The sequence below is a fragment of the Siphateles boraxobius genome, unplaced genomic scaffold (genome assembly GCF_051911475.1).
Source record: "Siphateles boraxobius isolate OS27281-9 unplaced genomic scaffold, OSU_SipBor_1 41, whole genome shotgun sequence".
Classification (NCBI taxonomy): domain Eukaryota; kingdom Metazoa; phylum Chordata; class Actinopteri; order Cypriniformes; family Leuciscidae; genus Siphateles; species Siphateles boraxobius.
The window spans coordinates 4,619,098-4,639,963 of record NW_027509042.1 but is presented as its reverse complement, the minus strand read 5'-3'; the positions used below and the strand labels follow the sequence as shown (position 1 = coordinate 4,639,963).

Below are 20,866 nucleotides of genomic sequence, written 5' to 3'. Positions count from 1 at the left end.
CGTTTAAAACTTTATCGACTAAAACAACTAGCTTCCCGAAAACTAACTCCGATTGTATTCTTCTGAAAGAAGATATTTTATTATATTTTAAAATAATTTCTAAAGCATATTTTCCCATGTCTCCTGGGCTGTGTAAGAACAACCTCTGAGCAAGAAAACCGTCCTCTGGGTTTGTATGAACCTACAGAGTGTACTTGTGTAACAAAAAGGTTGCATGACTGAACGACCGTGAACCAGTTTTTACTGTATACGTGAAGACATGATGCACCTCAGAAGAAGCTCTGGCAGATGCCTGATAAAATAAAAGTCCTAAATGAAAAAACATGCCATTGGGTGCTTCTCATTTCTTATTTGTGCATGCTCGCTTCCTTTCCTTTCCTATTGTCTTAGCTGCACCCCTTAGAATGTGAGGGAAGGATCCACCCGTGTATCATGACTCTTCCTCGCTCCTCATTCCTGCCCTCCTTGCGGTGCAATTAGAGAATGGAGATGCCCTTCAAGATGGCTGAGTTTGATCGGATTCCGGGTCACGGGCTGGAGGACGATGGAGAGAGGAAACGAGGAAGCATCAATTTGAGTACTGAGAAGCACCCATTGAGTCCTTGTGACTTCCATATCTGATCTGTGTAGTAAAGCTCTCTTGAAAGTAAACAGAAAGGGATATTATGGATCATTCCATTCCTGGAAGCTGATTAGACAATACAGCGTTCCAACCATGCTTATATAGTCACGACAGAAGGGGTCGTGAACTTCGTGACGACAGCATACTAGCGCAGCATTTGTGGCATATAATGTTGATTACCAAAAAATAATTAATCCAGATTCATCCCTCATTTTCTTTAGCACTGTAATGCCTGAGATATGAAATTAATAGTCAGAAAAATGGAACTGAAAAAAAGAAATGTTTTGAAATGGAACGGTTTACTGAACCTTTAGACAAAATATGGGGGGGGGGGGGGGGGGGGGTCTATAAAGAAACAGTGTGCATGTGTTTTCTTTTGTTTTGCATCACTTCATTCCTTAAAAGCCTGATTTACCACATTTGATACATTTTAATATACATTTTCAAGTAATCAAGTAAAAGTTGCTTTAGGTGAGTAAAAGTTCATCTTAATGTTCATAAAAGTGATTACGTGTTCACAACCCAAAGATTTTTAGAATTATACTAAAAGGCTTTTTTTCTTACTAAAATGTATGAACTATCAATCAGAGGGCAGAAGGCATGTACTAGATTGTGTGCAACAGGATTTTTTTAGCAAAGTTTTGATGCTGTTGATAATTTCAAATTATCAAATTATAAATCAAATCAAATTTGCTTTATAGGGTTAAGAAAAGTAAAAAATCAGGGTTACGGTGCGGCACTTTCAATGAAAGAAAACGGGGCCAAATTTTGAGAATTTAAAATCAAAAATTTTAATCCTATAATTAAAAAACATTATATTATTTTAAAATGTTTAAATAATTTTTACAGTTGTTCTAGGGTTTATGATGTTGCAGAATCACGGTGACAAAGTTGTACATTTGGATATAACTTTACACAGAAGTTACTTAGTAAGCAAATTTTCACACTACAATAATGCTAGCATGCATTTTTCTTATGTCATCTGGCTATACTATTAAAACTGTGAGAATTTCGAAAAAGTCGGCATGAATTAAAAATTCACCCTATCCATATCCTAAATGCATATTATTGATCTTATTGTAAATGATTCCTCCATGCTTTCTTCCCGTGATAAAAAGACTGACTTCTCTCCGGTGACATGCAGGACTTCTCCAAATATTAAGTCCGCTTAAACCCACCCCTGCAAGCTTACGTTCATCCCCCACACCTCAAAATCCAATCAACAACCGATGAGTTGAACCAAGCCCCCGTCCTGGTTTCATTTTTTGATAATCTGGTACGCTTAGATCCACGTCACAATTGGAAGAAAAGATCTGTCACTACTTCTATTTCATCTCAACTCTAAAGTTTACGCATTGGCCTAATTCACTTCAAAATGCCTCAATGTAACAGATTGTTGTTTCTTTTTTCTTGTCTTTTTTAAAATAATTTTTTTTGCTAATTATGCCATAAATATTATCAATTGAGCTTGACTTGTACTGAACCCTCAATATACCTATAATTAAAAAAAATTGTTCTGCATGCCAAGACCAATTCACACGGCACAAGCAAACACATTTGTTGGATTTTGTCAGATTAGTACGATAACCCCGTTAGTGTTGATCAGGGTTTGTTTTCACCCGACTGAACATGTTTAATCATCAATTGATGGTGTCTGTTGGGGCAGTGTGAACGTGACAGTTATTTTTAATAACATCATAAATCCGACGGCCAACTTGTTTGTTGGCGTTTGTCTGTGTGTTGTGAATTGGCCTTTAAACAGAGTATATTAAGCGTGGCATCTCGAAGCATGTGTCGAAGCTTATTTGAAAAGCCCAAATAACAAATAAGTAAAAAACATTTGCCTGTGGTTATTTAGAATACATGTAGCCCAGCCATGCAACATCGTGGCAGTCTTCGTTCAAGCTCAATTTAGCCGCCTGAGGTGTTGATAACCTCAGAAACTCTGTGCCTACTCTACCCGGATCTCAGCCTGGGGAGGGCGGGCGTCACTGAACCGCCTGTCGTTAATCATTGTTGACATCGGTGGGCATGGCTTCCTGCTGTCCGCACGGAGGACGGAGAGAAAGCGGCACACCGGCTGACACCAGGAGACAGGTGCGCCGATGAGGCACAGAGTCATCACGGCAGACAGCGACAAGAGACCGCTTAATGGAAGAGAGCGTTCATGCAACACTTCACTTCCTCCGCCACAATAATCAGAGAGAAAGAAAGGGATAAAATGAGAATGTGTTTGAGAACTCTCATGGATTACTTGCCAGCGTTTGTTACGACAAGCCAGAAGCCTCCCTCGGTGCACGCACCAGGGCCACTCCATCACATGCTGCCAACAGCTCTTACTCACACCAATAATAAGCTTTCATATTGGTATACGAACGCCCCTGCAGGCCCCCGTCGCGTGTGCATAAGCAGTTGGTGACACTATACTGATTGATTCTGGAGTGGCTAAAAAACATGCATATTGCTCATGCTTATGGTGAGGTATTTTTCAAATATTAAACTTTTGCTATTGCTTTTCTAACATCACTTTCCTAAGCAATCTGATACGATTTTTGCTTAGACAATAAATCACGAAACAGATCAACATATAAAAAACATATTTATTTGACCATCTTCCCAAACTTGCAATGAGAAGATCACTTTAAACTGGTTCCCTGCAGTTTCATGCCAACATAAAAGCTTGATGGTTTAGCATTTGAAAATAACGCAATTCAGACAGCCTTAAATATTAGTATTGTAATTTTATAGTTGTACAATTATTATTATTATATTTCATTTATCCTTTTTACTTTATTTTACAGTGAAATATTACAATAATCATATTTTTACTATTTTCATTTAGCAAAAATAATAACAATAATGGATAATAAAAAAAATATTAATATTATTATTAGTCATATTGATATATAATCACATTTATGCATTTGGCAAATCACAAAATGTTCGGCCAAATTGTGCAGCCCTACAAACAAGCATAGGAAATAGGGCTGCACGCATCCACGATAGTCACATCGCAGGATGTGCGATGTTGGGATCGTAGTTGATCCGTGATTCATGATCAGTACGGGCCAGCATCTCCCCGGCCCGTAAGGCTTGCGATTCGCGGATTAATTGGGGGGGGGGGGGGGGGGGGGGTTTGGACTGACGCGCAACGGCGATCTGTCACATTTAAAAGCGCCAAAACGTTGGAAATATTGACAGAATCTAACAGCTGACTGTGCGTTCACACCGGACGCGAATAGCGCGTCAAATTCGCGTCTACCGCGTGTAGTTTGACGCTTGACCACTTTGTGTAATTCGCGTGTCAAGACTGACGCGCAAAAATACTTCCAGATACTTCACCACGTGACAGCAGCAAGCAGCTAGGCTCCTGTTTGGTTAACGCGGCGCGAATTGACGCAGAAGTTCAGATTTTTGAACTCGGGCGGCAGACGCGAATTCGCGTCAAACGCGTAAATGCACGCGACTTTAAGGCGCCCGCAAAGCATCCCGGGAAGGCGCCGCTTCATTTGGAAAAATGCTGCGCGTCAAAAAGCTGGCCGATGCCCATCTTTATGCAAATTAATTCCGTTGAACGCGACGCGACTATCCAATAGAAGCAGAGCATATGTAGACGGGGGGGAAGTCTCTCGCAGGTCCTCTGTTCTAGACTGGCCGCTGGCTCAAAACCACACCCATAGCGGTAAACTTGAGGAACGCCCATCAAAGTACAAATGTGGGGAGGCGTCGCGACACGCTACAGTCGTATCGCAAAAGTGGATCTCTACCGTTACTCAATCATTCGTGCGTAACCGGCTTAACGCGCCATACGCTCAATTCGCGCGTCCACCGCGCCGCGCTCTACACCTCATTCGCGCCGCTGGAATTTTTTCCGCGCGTTTTCTTTGCATTGACTTAACATTGAAATCACTCGCGCGTAACCCGCTATTCGCGTCCGGTGTGAACGCAGCATGACGATTTGTTCCATATCAAAAGTGACCTTCTCTGTCTAGTCTGTCGGTGTCAGTGTCCTCTTCGTCCGCAATTTTTCTCTGGTGAGAAAATGCAGTGGTCCAATCAGTAGTTATTAAGAGCCTGAACTTGCTTATAGTAATTCGGAAATTAGTGCACATGAGTGAATAAAAAATACAGCACAGAAGAATGTCTAATTTAGCGAGAGATTTCTTTGTTGAGCGTGAGGCCGTGAGATTGAGGCTGAATGCGTGAGTGTCACGCCATATGCGTGAGAGTTGGCAACCCTGCCACACATTCAGATAAACAAACAACAACAACAACAAAAAATTTATCCAGTGATGAAATATTTTCTGTGTTGAGACAAATCTTGTGTGATGCCCTAACTAACTGTCGGGATAATCACACAACGTGTGCCGTGGTCCGTTAATGACACCTCCAATTCGCGAACTAATGACTCCTTTGAACCGATACACTTTAATGAATGGTTAAAACAACTGATCTGTCCAACACTGAACTCACGAGACATAACAAATTTGTAACACGTTACAATAAGGTTCCATTTATTAAACTCTAGTTAACTACATTAGTTAACTATAACAGTTTCTATGCAGATTTACTCCATTACAAAATCACCCCAGTCATTCAGATGATTCATTCTTTTCAAAGTCATCTGGTGAAATTGTTTTCATATCGTGATACATATCGCAGAAAAATAAAATATCGCAATGTAATTTTTTCCCAATATCGTGCAGCCCTAGGAAAATTTGAGAAAATGCAAATATCGCAATTTTTATCAGAAATACCCTAACGTGGCAGCCAAGCAACTGGCCAAAACCCTAGAAACCAGCTAGCAACACCTCGGTAACCACCGACAAAAGGAACCACAAATCAACATCCTGGCTATAACAGCTTTGACACTGTTACTTGTTATAAAGATGTGATCAAGATTAGATTTTTAGCGGCTGTAAATATTTAATTTCAAAGGAATCTGAAATAACAGAGATGTTACATTTAGATCCTTGCAGCAAAGACTAGCACAAATTCAATATACATCAATGGACTTGTATTTATATCAAATAGAGTTTCAAGAGAGTGGACCTGATCTCATTGGCATTTCGTAGCTTGTCAAGCATTTAGTGGCATATATACCGGTATGCTGAATATGTCGTGAAGGGAAAAAATGATCTGTTCTGTAGTGTGATTCTATAGCTGAAAGAATGCTGAACAGCTTATCATGCATGATGGTGGTACTATGAAATTTTGTGATCCAACCAGACTTATCAATTCTACTTCTCCAAGGTGGAAAGAAAAGAAAAGCTTTACAAAAGTCAAACCTGTCTCTCTAACTACGTCATTCTGTCATCAACTCTGCCCCCAAGATGGGAGGGTTACTATAGCAACTGCCTGGGTTAATAGCCCATCCACAACAGTGTGTCCAAGCCCCACATTTTAACACATAATATATAATTTTATCCAAGAGAAATGGGAATGGTTTGTCATAATGGCATGACAAATACAGGCTCTTGAAAGCTGCAATATCAAAGCAATTGCTGTCAACTCTTTAAAATGTTCATACTTGCTTCAGTAGCACATCTCAGTTAAAAGCAATGAGTTCAATTGGAGAATTTTTCTGTTTTTGATTTTGCAAGTCCCTGGTTTCTCCGATATTTCAAGATACCAAACTAAACTCTGCAATCAGTAAAGTTCTGCAGTAATGAATGAATTCAGATATACTTCTTTTGTCACATACTATTTTTCACCTACAATATAGCCTGAAAATGTGCATTTTCAACAGGGTGAATGTAGTACGTACAGATTACATTCATACTACACACAGAATATACTTTTTTAGCGGTTGTGAAGTAATTACTTATTCAAAATAAGTACCTACTAAAGACACAGCCAATGTTTTCAATATGAACGCAAATATTTCATTAAATTTCTCTAAGATCTAAAAAAAAAAATGTATTATGCAATCCAATGTTACAGCTCTTAACTCTTACTGTACATTAAAAATGCCAATTTGTGTATCTTTTTGTGTGTATTTTTTCAAGAGAACTCAAAGAGAAACAACTAAGAAACATTAATATCTCCAGGCACTTCCCACAAATAAAGTACATTTTGGTTTACTTTTTAAAGCACAATTACTATGTTTGTTCTCGTGAGATTGATTGTTTTAAATATTTTACATATCTATATTATACTACTGTGCATAAAATTAAACATTTATTTTATAATTATTGCAACAAAAACACACAAATCATGGTTTTAAACTGTACTTAAAATGCTAATCATGAATAGAAATGCTAAAGATAAAGAGCTAAAGCTCAAAAGATATTTAATTTGACATCCTGAGGTTGGAGAACTACATTTTCTGAAAGTCTAGCTCCATCACTTAAAATCATTTGTTAAAAAAGACAAACATTACTTCATTTCAGGCGTTCCATGCCCTATTTTATACTCTGTTTGTTGAAAGTGCCAACAAACCTCCTGAGCTTTGAAAAAAAACACACAAAAAACTCAGAGCAATAAAATCATCCTTTGGGAAAGGTTTATTTGGAGCAACCCAAAAAGGGGGTATATGTTTAACTTTATTTATTATTAAAGGGGAGTTAATACATTTCAGAGAAACATTGCTTTTCTTTCAGATGTCCCTTAACTTTAGCCCATGGGGAGCTGATGGGGACAGGTTTTATCATTTACTATGACTGCGGGCAGCATTTTAACCCAGCATTTGAGAGCATACAAGCAAAGCTGAAGGCTGGCCTCGGGAGATTGTAAAGATACAGCGTCTATTTAGACTTACCCCAGAGGATCATGGGTCAGACGCAGGTATTAATGGAGACAGAGCTATAGAGCTTTATTGCAATGCAAACTTTAATTAAAACTCTCTAATAGAGGTTTAGGACGACACTTTATACACTCTGGTCATCAACATCTCTTTTCCTGTTTGTGCTTGATGTGAAGATTTAATTAAATCTTTTCATCGCAGCTGCTGCATGACCCCTGTATATTCTGCCTTTTCCTTTTTAAATTACACTGCAGCCAGCGAGAAAAGAGGAATGAGAAAAGAAACATGTCCATTAAGCTAAATCGTTTTAAAGCACATTCATAGAATCGAGATATAACACGTCGTTCCTGCTGGCTCTGAAATACATGTTGTAGTAGGCTATATGTTTTATAATGTCTAATCTGAGGTATACTTTCATTCCATGACAGTAACCAGGATGTATCAATCGAAATCGATTGTGATATCAGGGCTTACGGCCTTGGCTAAATTGTAAGTGTCAGTAGGAATCAAAATTCTATTATTTTCCAAACAATCACAGATAAAGCTGTATAAAAATTCCAATGCCTGGTCTCTGAAAGCGCTTGTTTGCTGTAGCTGATTGAGGCCGCTCTCGGCAGCATCGCTCCTGTCCTGTGGGACACGCTCAATTTTCCACAGGCTTATCTTGCCAAGGTGGCCAATTTAGGAGCCTTTTGCCGCTTGGCTTTTTGAGATATGGCCCCATATTACAAACGCAGGTGGAGACAGTTGCATTTGTTGGGGATGGTTTCTGGGTTCTGGGGATACAGTGGAAAGCCTGAATTAAAAAATTGATGGCCTTGATGCTCCAGAGTAAAGAGTATGTTTATAGGAATAGTTCAGCCAAAGATTTGTCAGCATTTACTCACCTTCATGTCATTCCACACTTGGTATGTATGAACAGAAAAGGTGAATCGTTTGATCTGCTCTTTTGCATATAATGAAAGTGAATATGTCAAAACCTTCTCCTCTCTTCTTAACCCTCCTCCTCCTCCTCCTTCATCAACCCTAACAGCTGACGATTTTGCCACATTCTTCATAGAAAAAACAACCACCATCAGCGGCCAATTTACCAATCCACAAACTGACACACACATTTTACCAACAAATGCACACATTCTACCCTCCTTCTCTCTACTTTCAGAGGCGGAAGTCTCTAAACTCCTCCTTTCCAATCGCCCTACTACCTGTCCGCTTGATCCAATCCCCACTAATCTACTTCAAGCCATTTCTTCCTCAGTTGTACCCACACTCACGCACATCATAAACACCTCTCTTCACACTGGTACTTTTCCCACAGCTTTTAAGCAGGCTCGGGTAACCCCACTGCTTAAGAAACCCAATCTAAATCCAGCACATCTAACAAGTTACAGACCGGTATCTCTTCTTCCATTTGTCGCGAAAACACTTGAACGAGTTGTTTTCAACCAGATCTCCTCCTTCCTTACACAGAACAACCTCTTGGACAACAATCAGTCTGGTTTCAACAGCGGACACTCAACTGAGACTGCCCTGCTCTCAGTAATTGAAGCTCTGAGACAGGCAAGAGCAGCTTCCAAATCCTCAGTCCTCATCCTGCTGGATCTGTCTGCTGCTTTTGACACAGTTAACCACCAGATCCTCCTGTCAATCCTAAAGATGAAGGGCATCTCGGGAACTGCACTCCAATGGTTCGAGTCTTACCTCTCAGGTAGGTCATTTAGGGTGTCATGGAGAGGTGTGGCATCTAAGACCCAACATCTAGCTACTGGGGTGCCTCAGGGCTCAGTGCTTGGACCACTACTCTTCTCCATCTACATGACATCACTAGGATCTGTGATTCAGAAACATGGCTTTTCCTATCATTGTTACGCTGATGACACACAACTCTACCTCTCATTCCAGCCTGACGATCCAACGGTAGCTGCTCGTATCTCAGCCTGCCAAAACAGACATTTCTGGCTGGATGAAGGACCATCACCTTCAACTAAATCTTCCGAAGACAGAGCTACTTGTGGTCCCGGCCAACCCAACACTTCATCACAACTTCTCCATTCAGCTAGGCTCGTCATCCATAACTCCATCAAGGCTTAGCTAGGAACCTTGGGGTTGTAATTGATGATGAGTTGAAATTTACAGACCACATTGCTAGAACTGCCCGGTCCTGCAGATATGCCTTGCACAACATTAGGAGGATCAGGCCCTTCCTTACAGAGCATGCTACACAACTCCTTGTCCTAGCACTTGTTTTATCCAGACTGGACTATTGTAATGCTCTCCTGGCTGGTCTTCCAGCTTGCTCTGTCAAACCTCTACAATTGATCCAGAATGCTGCAGCCAGAGTAGTCTTTAATGAGCCAAAGAGAGCACACATCACTCCTCTCCTCACTAAATTGCACTGGTTGCCAGTTGCCGCTCGCATTAAATTCAAGGCACTGACGTTTGCCTACAGAACAACCACTGGCACTGCTCCATCTTACCTAAACTCATTACTTCAGACTTACGTGCCATCCAGAAACTTGCGCTGAGCTAGCGAATGTCGTCTTGTGGTACCATCTCAAAGAGGCACAAAATCTCTTTCTCGGACCTTTACCATGACTGTTCCCTGTTGGTGGAATGATCTGCCTAACTCAACCAGAGCTTCTGAGTCAGTAGCCACTTTCAAGAAACTGCTGAAGACGTATCTTTTTCGGCAGCACTTGATTCAGTAGTACTAACACTTTCTCTTCTCTTCCATTCTATTAAAAAAAAAAAAGCACTTAAGTTAAACTGAGAGGGGATATAGCACTTGCGTATTGTTGTCCTACTGTTAGTTAAACTGCTTCTATTGTTCTCATTTGTAAGTCGCTTTGGATAAAAGCGTCTGCTAAATGAATAAATGTAAATTCATTTAAAAAAAACACCTGGGTGTTGTACTAGACCGCAGCTTGACTTTCGAAAATCATATTTCATATATTACAAGAACAGCCTTTTTCCACCTTAGAAACATTGCTAAGCTACGTAACATGCTATCTGTTTCTGATGCAGAAAAGCTAGTTCATGCATTCATGACATCGAGAATAGATTACTGTAATGCTTTATTAGCTGGTTGTCCTGCATCCTCAATAAACAAGCTACAGTTAGTGCAAAATGCAGCCGCTAGAGTTCTTACTAGATCAAGAAAATATGATCATATAACACCTATTTTATCATCTCTACACTGGTTACCTATTAAGTTACGTATCAATTACAAAGTATTCCTACTGACCTATAAAGCCCTAAATGGTTTAGCTCCTGTGTATTTAACAGACCTTCTATCGCCATACAATCCATCGCGCTCTTTAAGATCACTAAATTCGAGGCTTCTGGTAATTCCTAGGATATCTAAGTCCACTAAAGGAGGGAGGGCGTTCTCGCATTTAGCTCCTAAACTCTGGAATAGCCTTCCTGATATTGTCCGAGACTCAGACTCGCTGTCCCAGTTTAAAACTAGATTAAAGACGCATCTCTTTAACCAAGCATTCACTTAATGCTTAACCTTTAATACTACTGCTGAATCAGTTCGAATGCATTAACATTATGAACATCAGCTATGCTAATTATTTCCCATTTGCCTTTCTGCTGTTACCTCGGGACGCTAGTCCCGAGGTAAATAGCGTTCGTCAGCTCCAGTTTGTATCCAGCCTCTCACGGAGACTTTAGATGCCCCAACGCCTGTGAAGAGACGACTCGACGCCTGTGAAGAGACGACTCAATGCCGGCGATATGTTATGCCATAAATTAATACATGATTAACTAACTGTATTTTTCTATGTACATTTCCGAAATGCACTTTCTGTAAAGCTGCTTTGAGACAATGTGTATTGTGAAAAGCGCTATATAAATAAATTTGAATTGAATTGAATTGAATTAAATGTCTGCTTTTTATCATTTTCATTTTTATAAAACTATCAATTAATGTTAATTTAAAAAAATTACAAAATTAAAGAAATGTCCTCCGGTCAGCAAATAGAACTTTTTCAAGACTGCAGCTGGCATATCTTTCAAACTTAGTGTATCTTTTCTTGCCCATAAAAAAAGATCTATGTGATAATCTTGATGCTGCACATGGTTTTAATAAATCTCATTTCTCTACTGCTGTATTAATTAACATGATCCACAACACTCACACTTACATTTATTCATACAAATTAGAAACTACATAACACTCATTAGTATGGTATGAACACAATCAAATGCTAAAGCTGATGTATAATAGACATCGCTCAAGAGTGCTGTACTCCATCTATCATTCATGTTCTAACTGTATTGACTGCTTAGGGTTCAACTGGCTGGACCTGGACAACTGCCTGCGCACACTTATTGTACATTGCCATCTACAGGAATGAACGAGCAATTACAACAGTTTTTACAACCAAAAAAAAACAACATAATATTATTTCAGTACCAATGACTGCAGGAAGTACACAAACACCGCAGCAAAAAATACCTACAAAAAGTAGCACGGTAATACTGTGTTTTTGGACATGTACCATGGTATAATAGTATGGTATGGTATTCTTAACATATACAGAAACCATGCACTTCACTTATAAAAAGTATCATGATACTACCACGTTTATGGACGTTTACAATGGAACTACCATGTCTGGACATGTACCATCTTACCATATGTCAAAAAATTTCTAATTTGTGTGTCTTTATATATTTCCAAAGGAATTTAAGGAGAAACAACTGAGCCAACTAAAGTCTTCAATGGGCACTTTACACAAATATAGTTGGGTGTCCTATTTTTTTTTATTTTAAGCACAATTTCCATTTTATTTTTCTTGTGAGACTGATTAGATAAGTTAAAATAAAATAATATATTATAATATAAAATAGGTTTACTGACATTAACTTCAATTAAATATTTTAGGCTAAGTTTATTTAATAATTATCGCACAAAAACATACAAATCAGGTTTTAAACTGTAATGTTGGTAACAGAGCTACTACAACCAAAGTAAATTAATATGAAATTATTTATAAAACAGCTCAAATTAGCTATATTTAGTTTGACCTCATGAAGTTGGTGAACAACATTACATGTTAGTCTGCAAAATTATCTCTGGAATACCATATAAATAATACCATGGTACAAGAATTTCCATAGGTTCCATCAAGGCACCAATATAATCTGACACCATCACTTTACCATGGTACCACCATAGTGGGCATAGCCCTAAAACATACCACACGTTACAAAAAAAACATAATTTACTTTGCTAGAAAATAAATATAAACACAAGATAAATAATAATCAAGAAAATTATAATAAACACATGATATATGCAGCATTGCCAACGAGTGATAAAGGCCTCAAGTTCAAATTCAACCCAAACCAGGAGCAAACGTGTATGTCAGTGGATGTATATTTGGAGAAGTTACATTTATGTTATGATTTGATTACCTTGACCAGCTATATACAGTACTCTTATAATCCATCCCACATTTTTTGGCTTATGGCAGGTGTAAGACTCGACTTCCGAAACTGCTTCATGAAGTTTCGTTTCGAATGTTTTGTTTCGAATCCGTGGTTCGGAGCTTGCATGGAACTTGCCAAAGTCATGTGATTTCAGCAAACGAGTACAAACAGGGTTTTCAGCAAAGTTTTGATTGTTGATGATTTCAAAGCCTTAGAAATCCATGTATCAAATATGATACAGTAGAGTAGACCTTGTGGGGTTAATACAGAAAAGGACAATAATATTTAATTGCTTCTAATTGGTCTAGTTTGTAAACCCCTGCCTGATAACATACAACACAAGAATACACATCAATAAAAGAACACAAGTGAACTGATTCAGAGTTTCGAAAAGCTTCCATCACTACTAGACTTTTGACACCGCCAAATAACTTTTTGTATGCTGCTCAGTCCTCGGAACACCCCCAACCTATAGGTGGCGCCTGCGTTATAACAAAAAAACAGTCTCGGATCAATGTAAATAACTAAAAATAAGATAACGCTTACAATTTGCGTCCAGTCAAACCCATTTTCGCTATATAAATTGCATATATTCTCCATAAATTAAAAAATTGCCGTTTATTAGCATCTGTTATAATAAGTTTCGTAAGATCTTGTGTAATTTTCAGGGAAGGGAGGGGCCAGTATCGCTCTCATCCGGTGGAAGAGCCTTTTATCAGCAGAGTCAAGAACATGGCGGCGCTCCGTGTGGTCGTGTTCTCCGGCACCGGGAGAACACTCCTCAACACTTCAAAATCACTTCATGCTCCACGGGTATGGACGCATCTAGTTTTTATTATTATTATTTGCCCTTTTCTCGCATTCTGGTGTCTGAAGGATGTAAATATATGCCTTTATTCGTTGCCATGTCCCGGCGTCTCTTGCATTGTATTACCTAAAGCAAGGTCACAGCAACTGTGGCTCCTTTTACATTCGCATTATAACATTTCTGCTTTTATGTTAGTGTCGTAACACATTTGCCTATCTAATAAGGAGTATTATTTGTAAGAGATCATATGTAGTTTGGATTAAAAAGCACTTTGGAGTCTAATAACTGATGCGCCCATTCCTTGAGTTTATCCTTGGTGACATCATTGATCTTTGACAGTCAAAGCTTATAATACATTAGTAATCCTTATAGTTTTTACAGAACATGACAACCGTTTCAGTTTGTTTTGCAATATGCTTACAATTTGTGTCAAATGTTGATTTGAAGATTTAATATCAATGTCACGATGTCATAGTAGGCTACGTGTTTTATTGACAGCAGAATTTGAGCTAGCATAAGAAATCCAGCATGATTTGACAATGTTACTGATTTGTTGGTCTGTATTTTGCACAAAGGATTTAACATGGTAAAATCACCATTTTTGCTTGGTTGTGACCTAGATATCATGCATATTTCTTAATAATGTAACAGTTCTATAATTTTTTACAAAATCCTAAACCCTTGTTTAAAATCCAACTAAAAAGTCCACAATTACACGTTTAGATTTGAATGTGGTCCCAGACTTTTGGGCTCCACCATATTTGTTATGGCTTGCCCTATTGGTATGCAATCTATATTAATAAATCTTTTTAATAGAAGCCAATGTACTTATAAGTAGTTTTTGCCATTGGTTGGTTTGAATGGGCATTTAAAGTCATTGGTGCAGATTTAGTCATTATTTAAAAAAATAGTTTTCGTGTTTTTTTGGACATGAATTCTTAAAGTACTTTGGAGTGCCATATAAACACCATGGTATATGAATGTGAAGAACGTACAGTTTTTAGTAACAATATGGAATAATTTCTCAATGTCGTGTCATTTTTGACTTGCATCTGTGAATGTTGGGATGACACTACTCGAGGTGCATTTATGCAGAGTTATCCTTCAAATTCCTACCTGAAAAATAATCCTTGGCAACGTTTTTGTATTTTGTAGGCCAACATGTCATTCGCTAGCCTGCCGAAGGGGAAGAAGATAGCCCTGACCACGATTGGAGTGCTGACGACAGGAGGAGCGGGTCTGGCTCTAATGCTGCAGCAGTCAGTCAAGGCCTCTGATTTGGAGTTGCACCCGCCGTCGTACCCCTGGAGCCACAACGGCATGCTGTCCTCCCTCGACCATGCCAGGTACCATTGCCCACATTTTGTGCCAACTTCAGTGCACAAAATGATGTTGTCTACTGATGTTATAACAACAGTAGGTTAAATGTTATGTGTGCAATTTCTGCATGACGACTAGCGGCTTTTTTAACCGGTTTCGAGAATACTTTACCCATCTACCATTTTTCAGCCAAACAGGAAAGCCCACCTTAAATTCGCACCATTGGATACAGAAGTTCTGCTTAAAGGGTTAGTTCACCCAAAAAAGAAAATTGTTATTTCCTCAAGTCACCCTCATGTTGTTCCAAACCTGTATGAGTTTCTTTCTTCTGTTGAACACAAAAGAAGATATTTTGAAGAATGTTGGTAACAAGACGGTTGACTATAGCATTGACCATTGTATTTTATAATTTATTTTTCCTACTATGGAAGTCAATTACCAACATTTTTTAAAATATCTTCTTTTGTGTTCAACAGAAGAAAGAAACACAGGTTTGGAACAACTTGAGGGTAAATTATGACAATTTAAATTTTTTGGGGTGAATTATCCCTTTAAAGAATCCGCAAAGTTTTAAAATCATCAAAGATTTACATTCTTTATACTCTAACTAGGAACGTTTATTTGTATCTATCAATCATCATTGTATTGTGTTATGTTTTGCCCCCCCCCCCCCCACACACTAAAAATATACATAGCTTTGATCATAAAGCAAAGCATTTAATCTTACTAAGACATTATTATTGGGATATGCAGAGTGACATTTTAAGTATGCTAGTCTGTTTTATTTTTATAAATATCTCATTGATTTCCATTACAAACTATAAAAATTTAATCTTGGCCATTTAAATATCAGCAACTGCACCAACTTGCATATTTTTGCTTAGTTTGTGCATCCTTGCATGTGAGCTCCATATTCCTCTATTCCTATGTCACACTCTATGAGCCATAAAGTCCTGATGTATCAAATATAATACTTCACAAAAACACATATGCAAGTTTTTTTAGATTGTATAAACTCCTCCAAAAAAAAAATTATTATGACTATTATTTCATACGTCAGCCTTTACAGAGTTAAATGTAATTAGGGATATTGGTTTTATATAATTTCTCCCTGTCTAGTGGAGTTCATGTGGCATAACTTCCCCCGCTCTCAGTTATACAGTTATCAAATATTTGCAACAGAATATCTATTTTCAGTATATTAATTGGCTTGATGTACGATAAATATTTGGTTTCATTATCCACCTATAGGAGGAAGTGTACATATCAATGGACAATATATCAAATCACAGAGAAAGAACAATGCTCTGAGTTCTTTCAATTCTTTCAATGGCTTTGTTTTTCAGTATTCGTCGTGGGTATCAGGTATATAAGCAGGTGTGCTCGGCCTGTCATAGTATGGAGTATTTGGCCTTCCGTAACTTGGTAGGAGTGTCACACACAGAGGCAGAGGTCAAGACCCTGGCTGAAGAGGTCAGATTTCTTATGATGTTAACATGCATAACCAGTGGTGGATGAAGTACACAAATCAAGTACTTGAGTAAAAGTACAGATACTCTGAAAAAATATGACTCCAGTTGAAGTATTCAATATTACTTGAGTAAAAGTACAAAAGCACTGATTTTTAATGTAATTGTATTAAAAGTACTGATTGATGAATGTTTATTTTGGAGGTCTATACACTCCATCCTACTCCATATGAATTTGTCATATAGAAGTGCTAGTCAATAAGGAAGATTATGCAGACACTTAATATGTATTGATCTGCAAGTAAAAAACAGGGTCAGTGGTCACACTGATAACTACTGATAAAAACTCATAATTCAAGTGTGCAAACAAGTAAAAAATAACCGGGTATACCATATAGTATATACAAATTAGGAAAAACAAAATGTTTGTAAATGTGTTGATATAAACATGTAATATAAAAACAAACATCACATGCGTTAACATTAAGATGAACACTATGAAAATATACTATTTTTTTTATAATTTGAAACTGCTACAGTAGTGGGGAAGATGCTTGAGCATTAATTTGATTTATTTTAATCTTATGTTAAGTTTTTACAAAACTTACCCTGTTCAGACAGTAATGCAGAAATGTGGTGGACATGTCCAAATTTAAGCATTTCATACAGTGGGCATTAAACGGCTCGCCCTTTTACTGCAGATTTAGGTGACAAACAACTGACAGTCGTGACATAAAGACGATTTTCATTTGCAACAATAAATCCTAAAATTTGGCAGTAGCAACTTCGTCAGCCTTGTGAATTCAATGAATTGTTAACTGGAGAGTCGCTCTGACCAAATCATTTGAATCAAGGAGTTGTTGTCTGGTGCAATTCTTGCTCATAAATCAAATTGTATTATATAGTTATTAACTCATTATCTAATTGCACCACTGAGTTTAATGGAATATTTTGTAGCGTTTCAAGGCACAGCAATGCAATAAAAAATGTTGCACAGACAAGCAAGCATCACTATCATTTTCTTTTGGAAAAATAAAACAATGTGGAGTCAGTGTCTTGTTAATGCATCTGTCACCTTAATATCTTTGACGCACATCTGTAATGTGGTTAACATTCTGTTATGTAGATTGAAGTTGTGGATGGTCCTGATGACACGGGAGAGATGTTCACCCGACCTGGAAAACCCTCAGATTACTTCCCCAAACCCTACTCGAACCCTGAGGCTGCCCGTGCTGCAAACAACGGCGCTCTGCCCCCTGACCTCAGCTACATTGTCAATGCTAGGTAACAAATTACTTATAAAAGGTACAAAAGTCTCCATTTTACACTTTTTAAAAGTGTCAGACATTTCTTGCATCTGAATCCTCATAAAAGCATCACTAAAAGCCCTTTTTGTGGTCCTGTTTGCTCTGGCATTAAAAATTGTTCTACTACAAGCAATTTTTAACCCCAAAATTAACCATTTTATATGTTTGAGAGAGATTAAACTTTATAGATTTATTATTATAATACTGCTGTTTTTCTTTTCCAAACTTGATCTTGTAGTTCTAAACTTTTTTCTTCTTACATTTTATGATTTCTATTTCTCTCAGGCATGGAGGGGAAGATTACGTGTTCTCTCTCTTGACCGGTTACTGTGATCCTCCGGCTGGTGTGTCCATGAGGGAGGGGCTTTATTACAACCCTTATTTCCCTGGTCAGGCCATTGGTATGGCACCACCCATCTATAACGAGGTGCTTGAGTATGATGATGGTGAGTTTTTAGTTTTCTAGTATCATTGCCGCTTTTGAGATGCACTCCAATTCATATTTCTACTAGGACTGTCAATCGATAATCGTATGATGTCTGTCATTAATACAACTCATTACTTTTCTTTTTTGCCTTCTAAATATAGTGCATTCATTTTGAATGTATTAAATTCCTTTTGGTGGAAAGGAGGGAATAAAATAACAAGATTTGTCAGCCCGCTGGTGGCATTCTCATTAACGGTATATTTTACGCATGGGTTATATTTCATACTTGCTGGGCTTTGATTATAATTAAGTTCTGCCATACAAAGACTGCAGAGTACTTTTCTGTGTTAAATATGTGTTAAATCCCTTCTGATTTGATTTGCATATAAATTAGCCATTTAGAATTTTTTTTTTCCCATTTACTGAATCCTCTCTACTGGATTAAAGTCATTATGAGCTAATGCATATTAGGTAAATAACATATGAAGTATTACCTACCGTAGGTCAGAGTTTTTGAATAGCTCACTGTTTTCCCATAGGAACCCCTGCCACCATGAGCCAGGTTGCTAAAGATGTTTGTACTTTCCTGAGGTGGGCGTCCGAGCCAGAACATGACCAACGCAAACGTATGGGATTGAAGGTTTGTGTTTTCCTGATTTCTTCACCACCAGTTTATTTCTTCAGGCTCAACTGACATAGATATTGGTAGAAGTTTCGATTTATGTAATGCAAAACTACACTGCCCGGCCAAAAGAAAAGTTTCTGTTTGGATTTAAATAGGCAAATGCTTGAGTCTATGTTTGGATCATTATTGCAAAGATTAAAATAAATGATGCCCGTCTTGATGGAAATAAATGTTGTGATGTTATTTCCATAAAGAGGTGCCTTTTTTTGCTCAAGATCTCGTATTGACAATGCAAGAGTCCAGCACTCTGTAAAGTCTCCTTCAGCACATCTCAAAGACTTTCAATGAATTTAAGGTTTGGACAATTCATATGTGAAAATTCCTCATGCTCCTCATAAACATTCTTTCACAATTTGATCCTGATGAATCTTGATGTTGTCATTCTGTAATATGGCCATGATATGTTTTCCTACTCGGTAATTTAAGAAATGAAAGGCCACACTCCATCAATTAGGGTTAGAAGAACTGTTGCCAAACATATAAAATGCTAGAAACGTCACTACAATATTGATCCAATCATAGACTCTTAAGCATTCGCCTATTTAAATCCAAAGAGACCCCTTTTTCTTTTCTTTTTTCTTTTTCTTTTATTTTTTTGCTGTGCAGTTTCAGTGACCACAGTATAACAGAAAAGCAAAACATGCATGCTAAATCTCTGAGAATTCATCCCAAATTAAAGCATTACTCCTAAAAAATAGTTCTAATTGTTTTTCTCTCATTCTCTCTGCAGTTGTTGATGGGCGCTTCCATACTTGTTCCCTTGGTCTACTACATGAAGAGGCACAGGTGGTCTGTGCTGAAGAGCAGAAAGATTGCCTACAGGCCTCCCAAATAAACCCAAACTGCTGCCTTCACTAGGCCTTGACACAACATAAAAACCTGATTCACAATTCTCCGATCTTTTTCAGAATGCACAATGCTTCAAGATAAGGTTGCTGTCATCAATTACCGCTGGACATCCTATCAGATAGATGTCCTTGCTCCTTAAATGACTTGGGGAGTGGGATCTGAGACAACCTTTGTGATGTTTTACTGTAAAATAAATATTATCTCAATTAATTTTTTGTGGTTGTTTGCAAGGCGATGTGTTCAGAGGCGAAAATCAAACATACATTTGCAACCTTCTTGTGCTTTGTGAGATCTGTCTTCGCACTAGGTTCTCTAAACTTTGTTGTATAAATATTTAATAAAAGCAGTATACCCTAATGACCTCTTATAACAATTCTGTTTACTATCTGATTCTGTCTGATCATTTAGATTCATTCACTTAGCTGGGGTTGTTTTATCCAAAGCAACCTAAAAACTAGGAAATACTAAAGCCATTTATTGAGAATGACAGTAACTAATTCGATGTACTATAATATACATAATATCCAAACCTAAGAATCCAAAGAAAATGTTGTGAATTAACTATTTGTAGACAGTCTGTGTTTTCTGAGATGTCCTGAAGGTTGTGTTAGACTGTACACCAGAATACTAATTTTGCTGTTTTTTGTTTTTATAACTTTCTAAATTTTTAGATAATCATGCTCAGAGATCTTCATAACGTCAGGTCTAATCTGCTGTAATTAATATAGTTTTATCAAGAAGCAATAGAATGCTGAATACATTACCAGACCTCTCAAGATAATTGTAAATACCTGAAATGCTAAAACAACAGAAGTGTAAAAAAAAATGTTTTATGTGCTTTTGACAACATCAAAGCCACCAGAAGGAATGGTTTTAATAGGTCCCAAAAAAGTTTTTTACAACTTAATCAATCTTAATATATCCTTGTGGTTTAACTTTAAAGACTGAATGAAGAATGCAAAACTGAATCGAATTAATGAAGACAAGTGGTGAAATGTATATTAAAAAAAATGAATAACTTGCACACCTATATGGTATATGTATACATTTACAAAATAAAATATAAAACTACATGCAAATAAAAAATTAGGGATTACTAAGTAAATATCAATATATTTTAAATGGTAATTTGTTTTGAAATTTAGGTTGACATAAAGAATACTTCTTTGTGTATAGGGAAAATAAAGGTTTA

At 37.6% G+C, this 20,866-nt stretch overlaps 1 protein-coding gene across 1 annotated transcript; it reads left to right on the top strand.

The window, feature by feature from the left end:
• The first annotated feature begins 13,470 nt into the window (after window positions 1-13,470).
• cyc1 (cytochrome c-1) lies at window positions 13,471-20,031 on the top strand. Its single transcript, XM_077197895.1, has 7 exons — window positions 13,471-13,622; window positions 14,773-14,963; window positions 16,284-16,410; window positions 17,533-17,690; window positions 17,999-18,159; window positions 18,680-18,780; window positions 19,556-20,031. The coding sequence occupies exons 1-7, from the start codon at window positions 13,542-13,544 to the stop codon at window positions 19,658-19,660; spliced, it is 924 nt and encodes a 307-aa protein (XP_077054010.1). The 5' UTR covers window positions 13,471-13,541; the 3' UTR covers window positions 19,661-20,031.
• The last annotated feature ends 835 nt before the right edge of the window (window positions 20,032-20,866 follow it).

Bases quoted from the DNA above. Each gene is read 5' to 3' on its own strand.
- cyc1 (XM_077197895.1), top strand. From the start codon at position 13,542: ATGGCGGCGCTCCGTGTGGTCGTGTTCTCCGGCACCGGGAGAACACTC. The intron at 14,964-16,283 runs GTACCATTGCCC...TTTGTTTTTCAG, and splicing joins TCCTCCCTCGACCATGCCAG to TATTCGTCGTGGGTATCAGG. The intron at 18,781-19,555 runs GTTTGTGTTTTC...TTCTCTCTGCAG, and splicing joins GCAAACGTATGGGATTGAAG to TTGTTGATGGGCGCTTCCAT.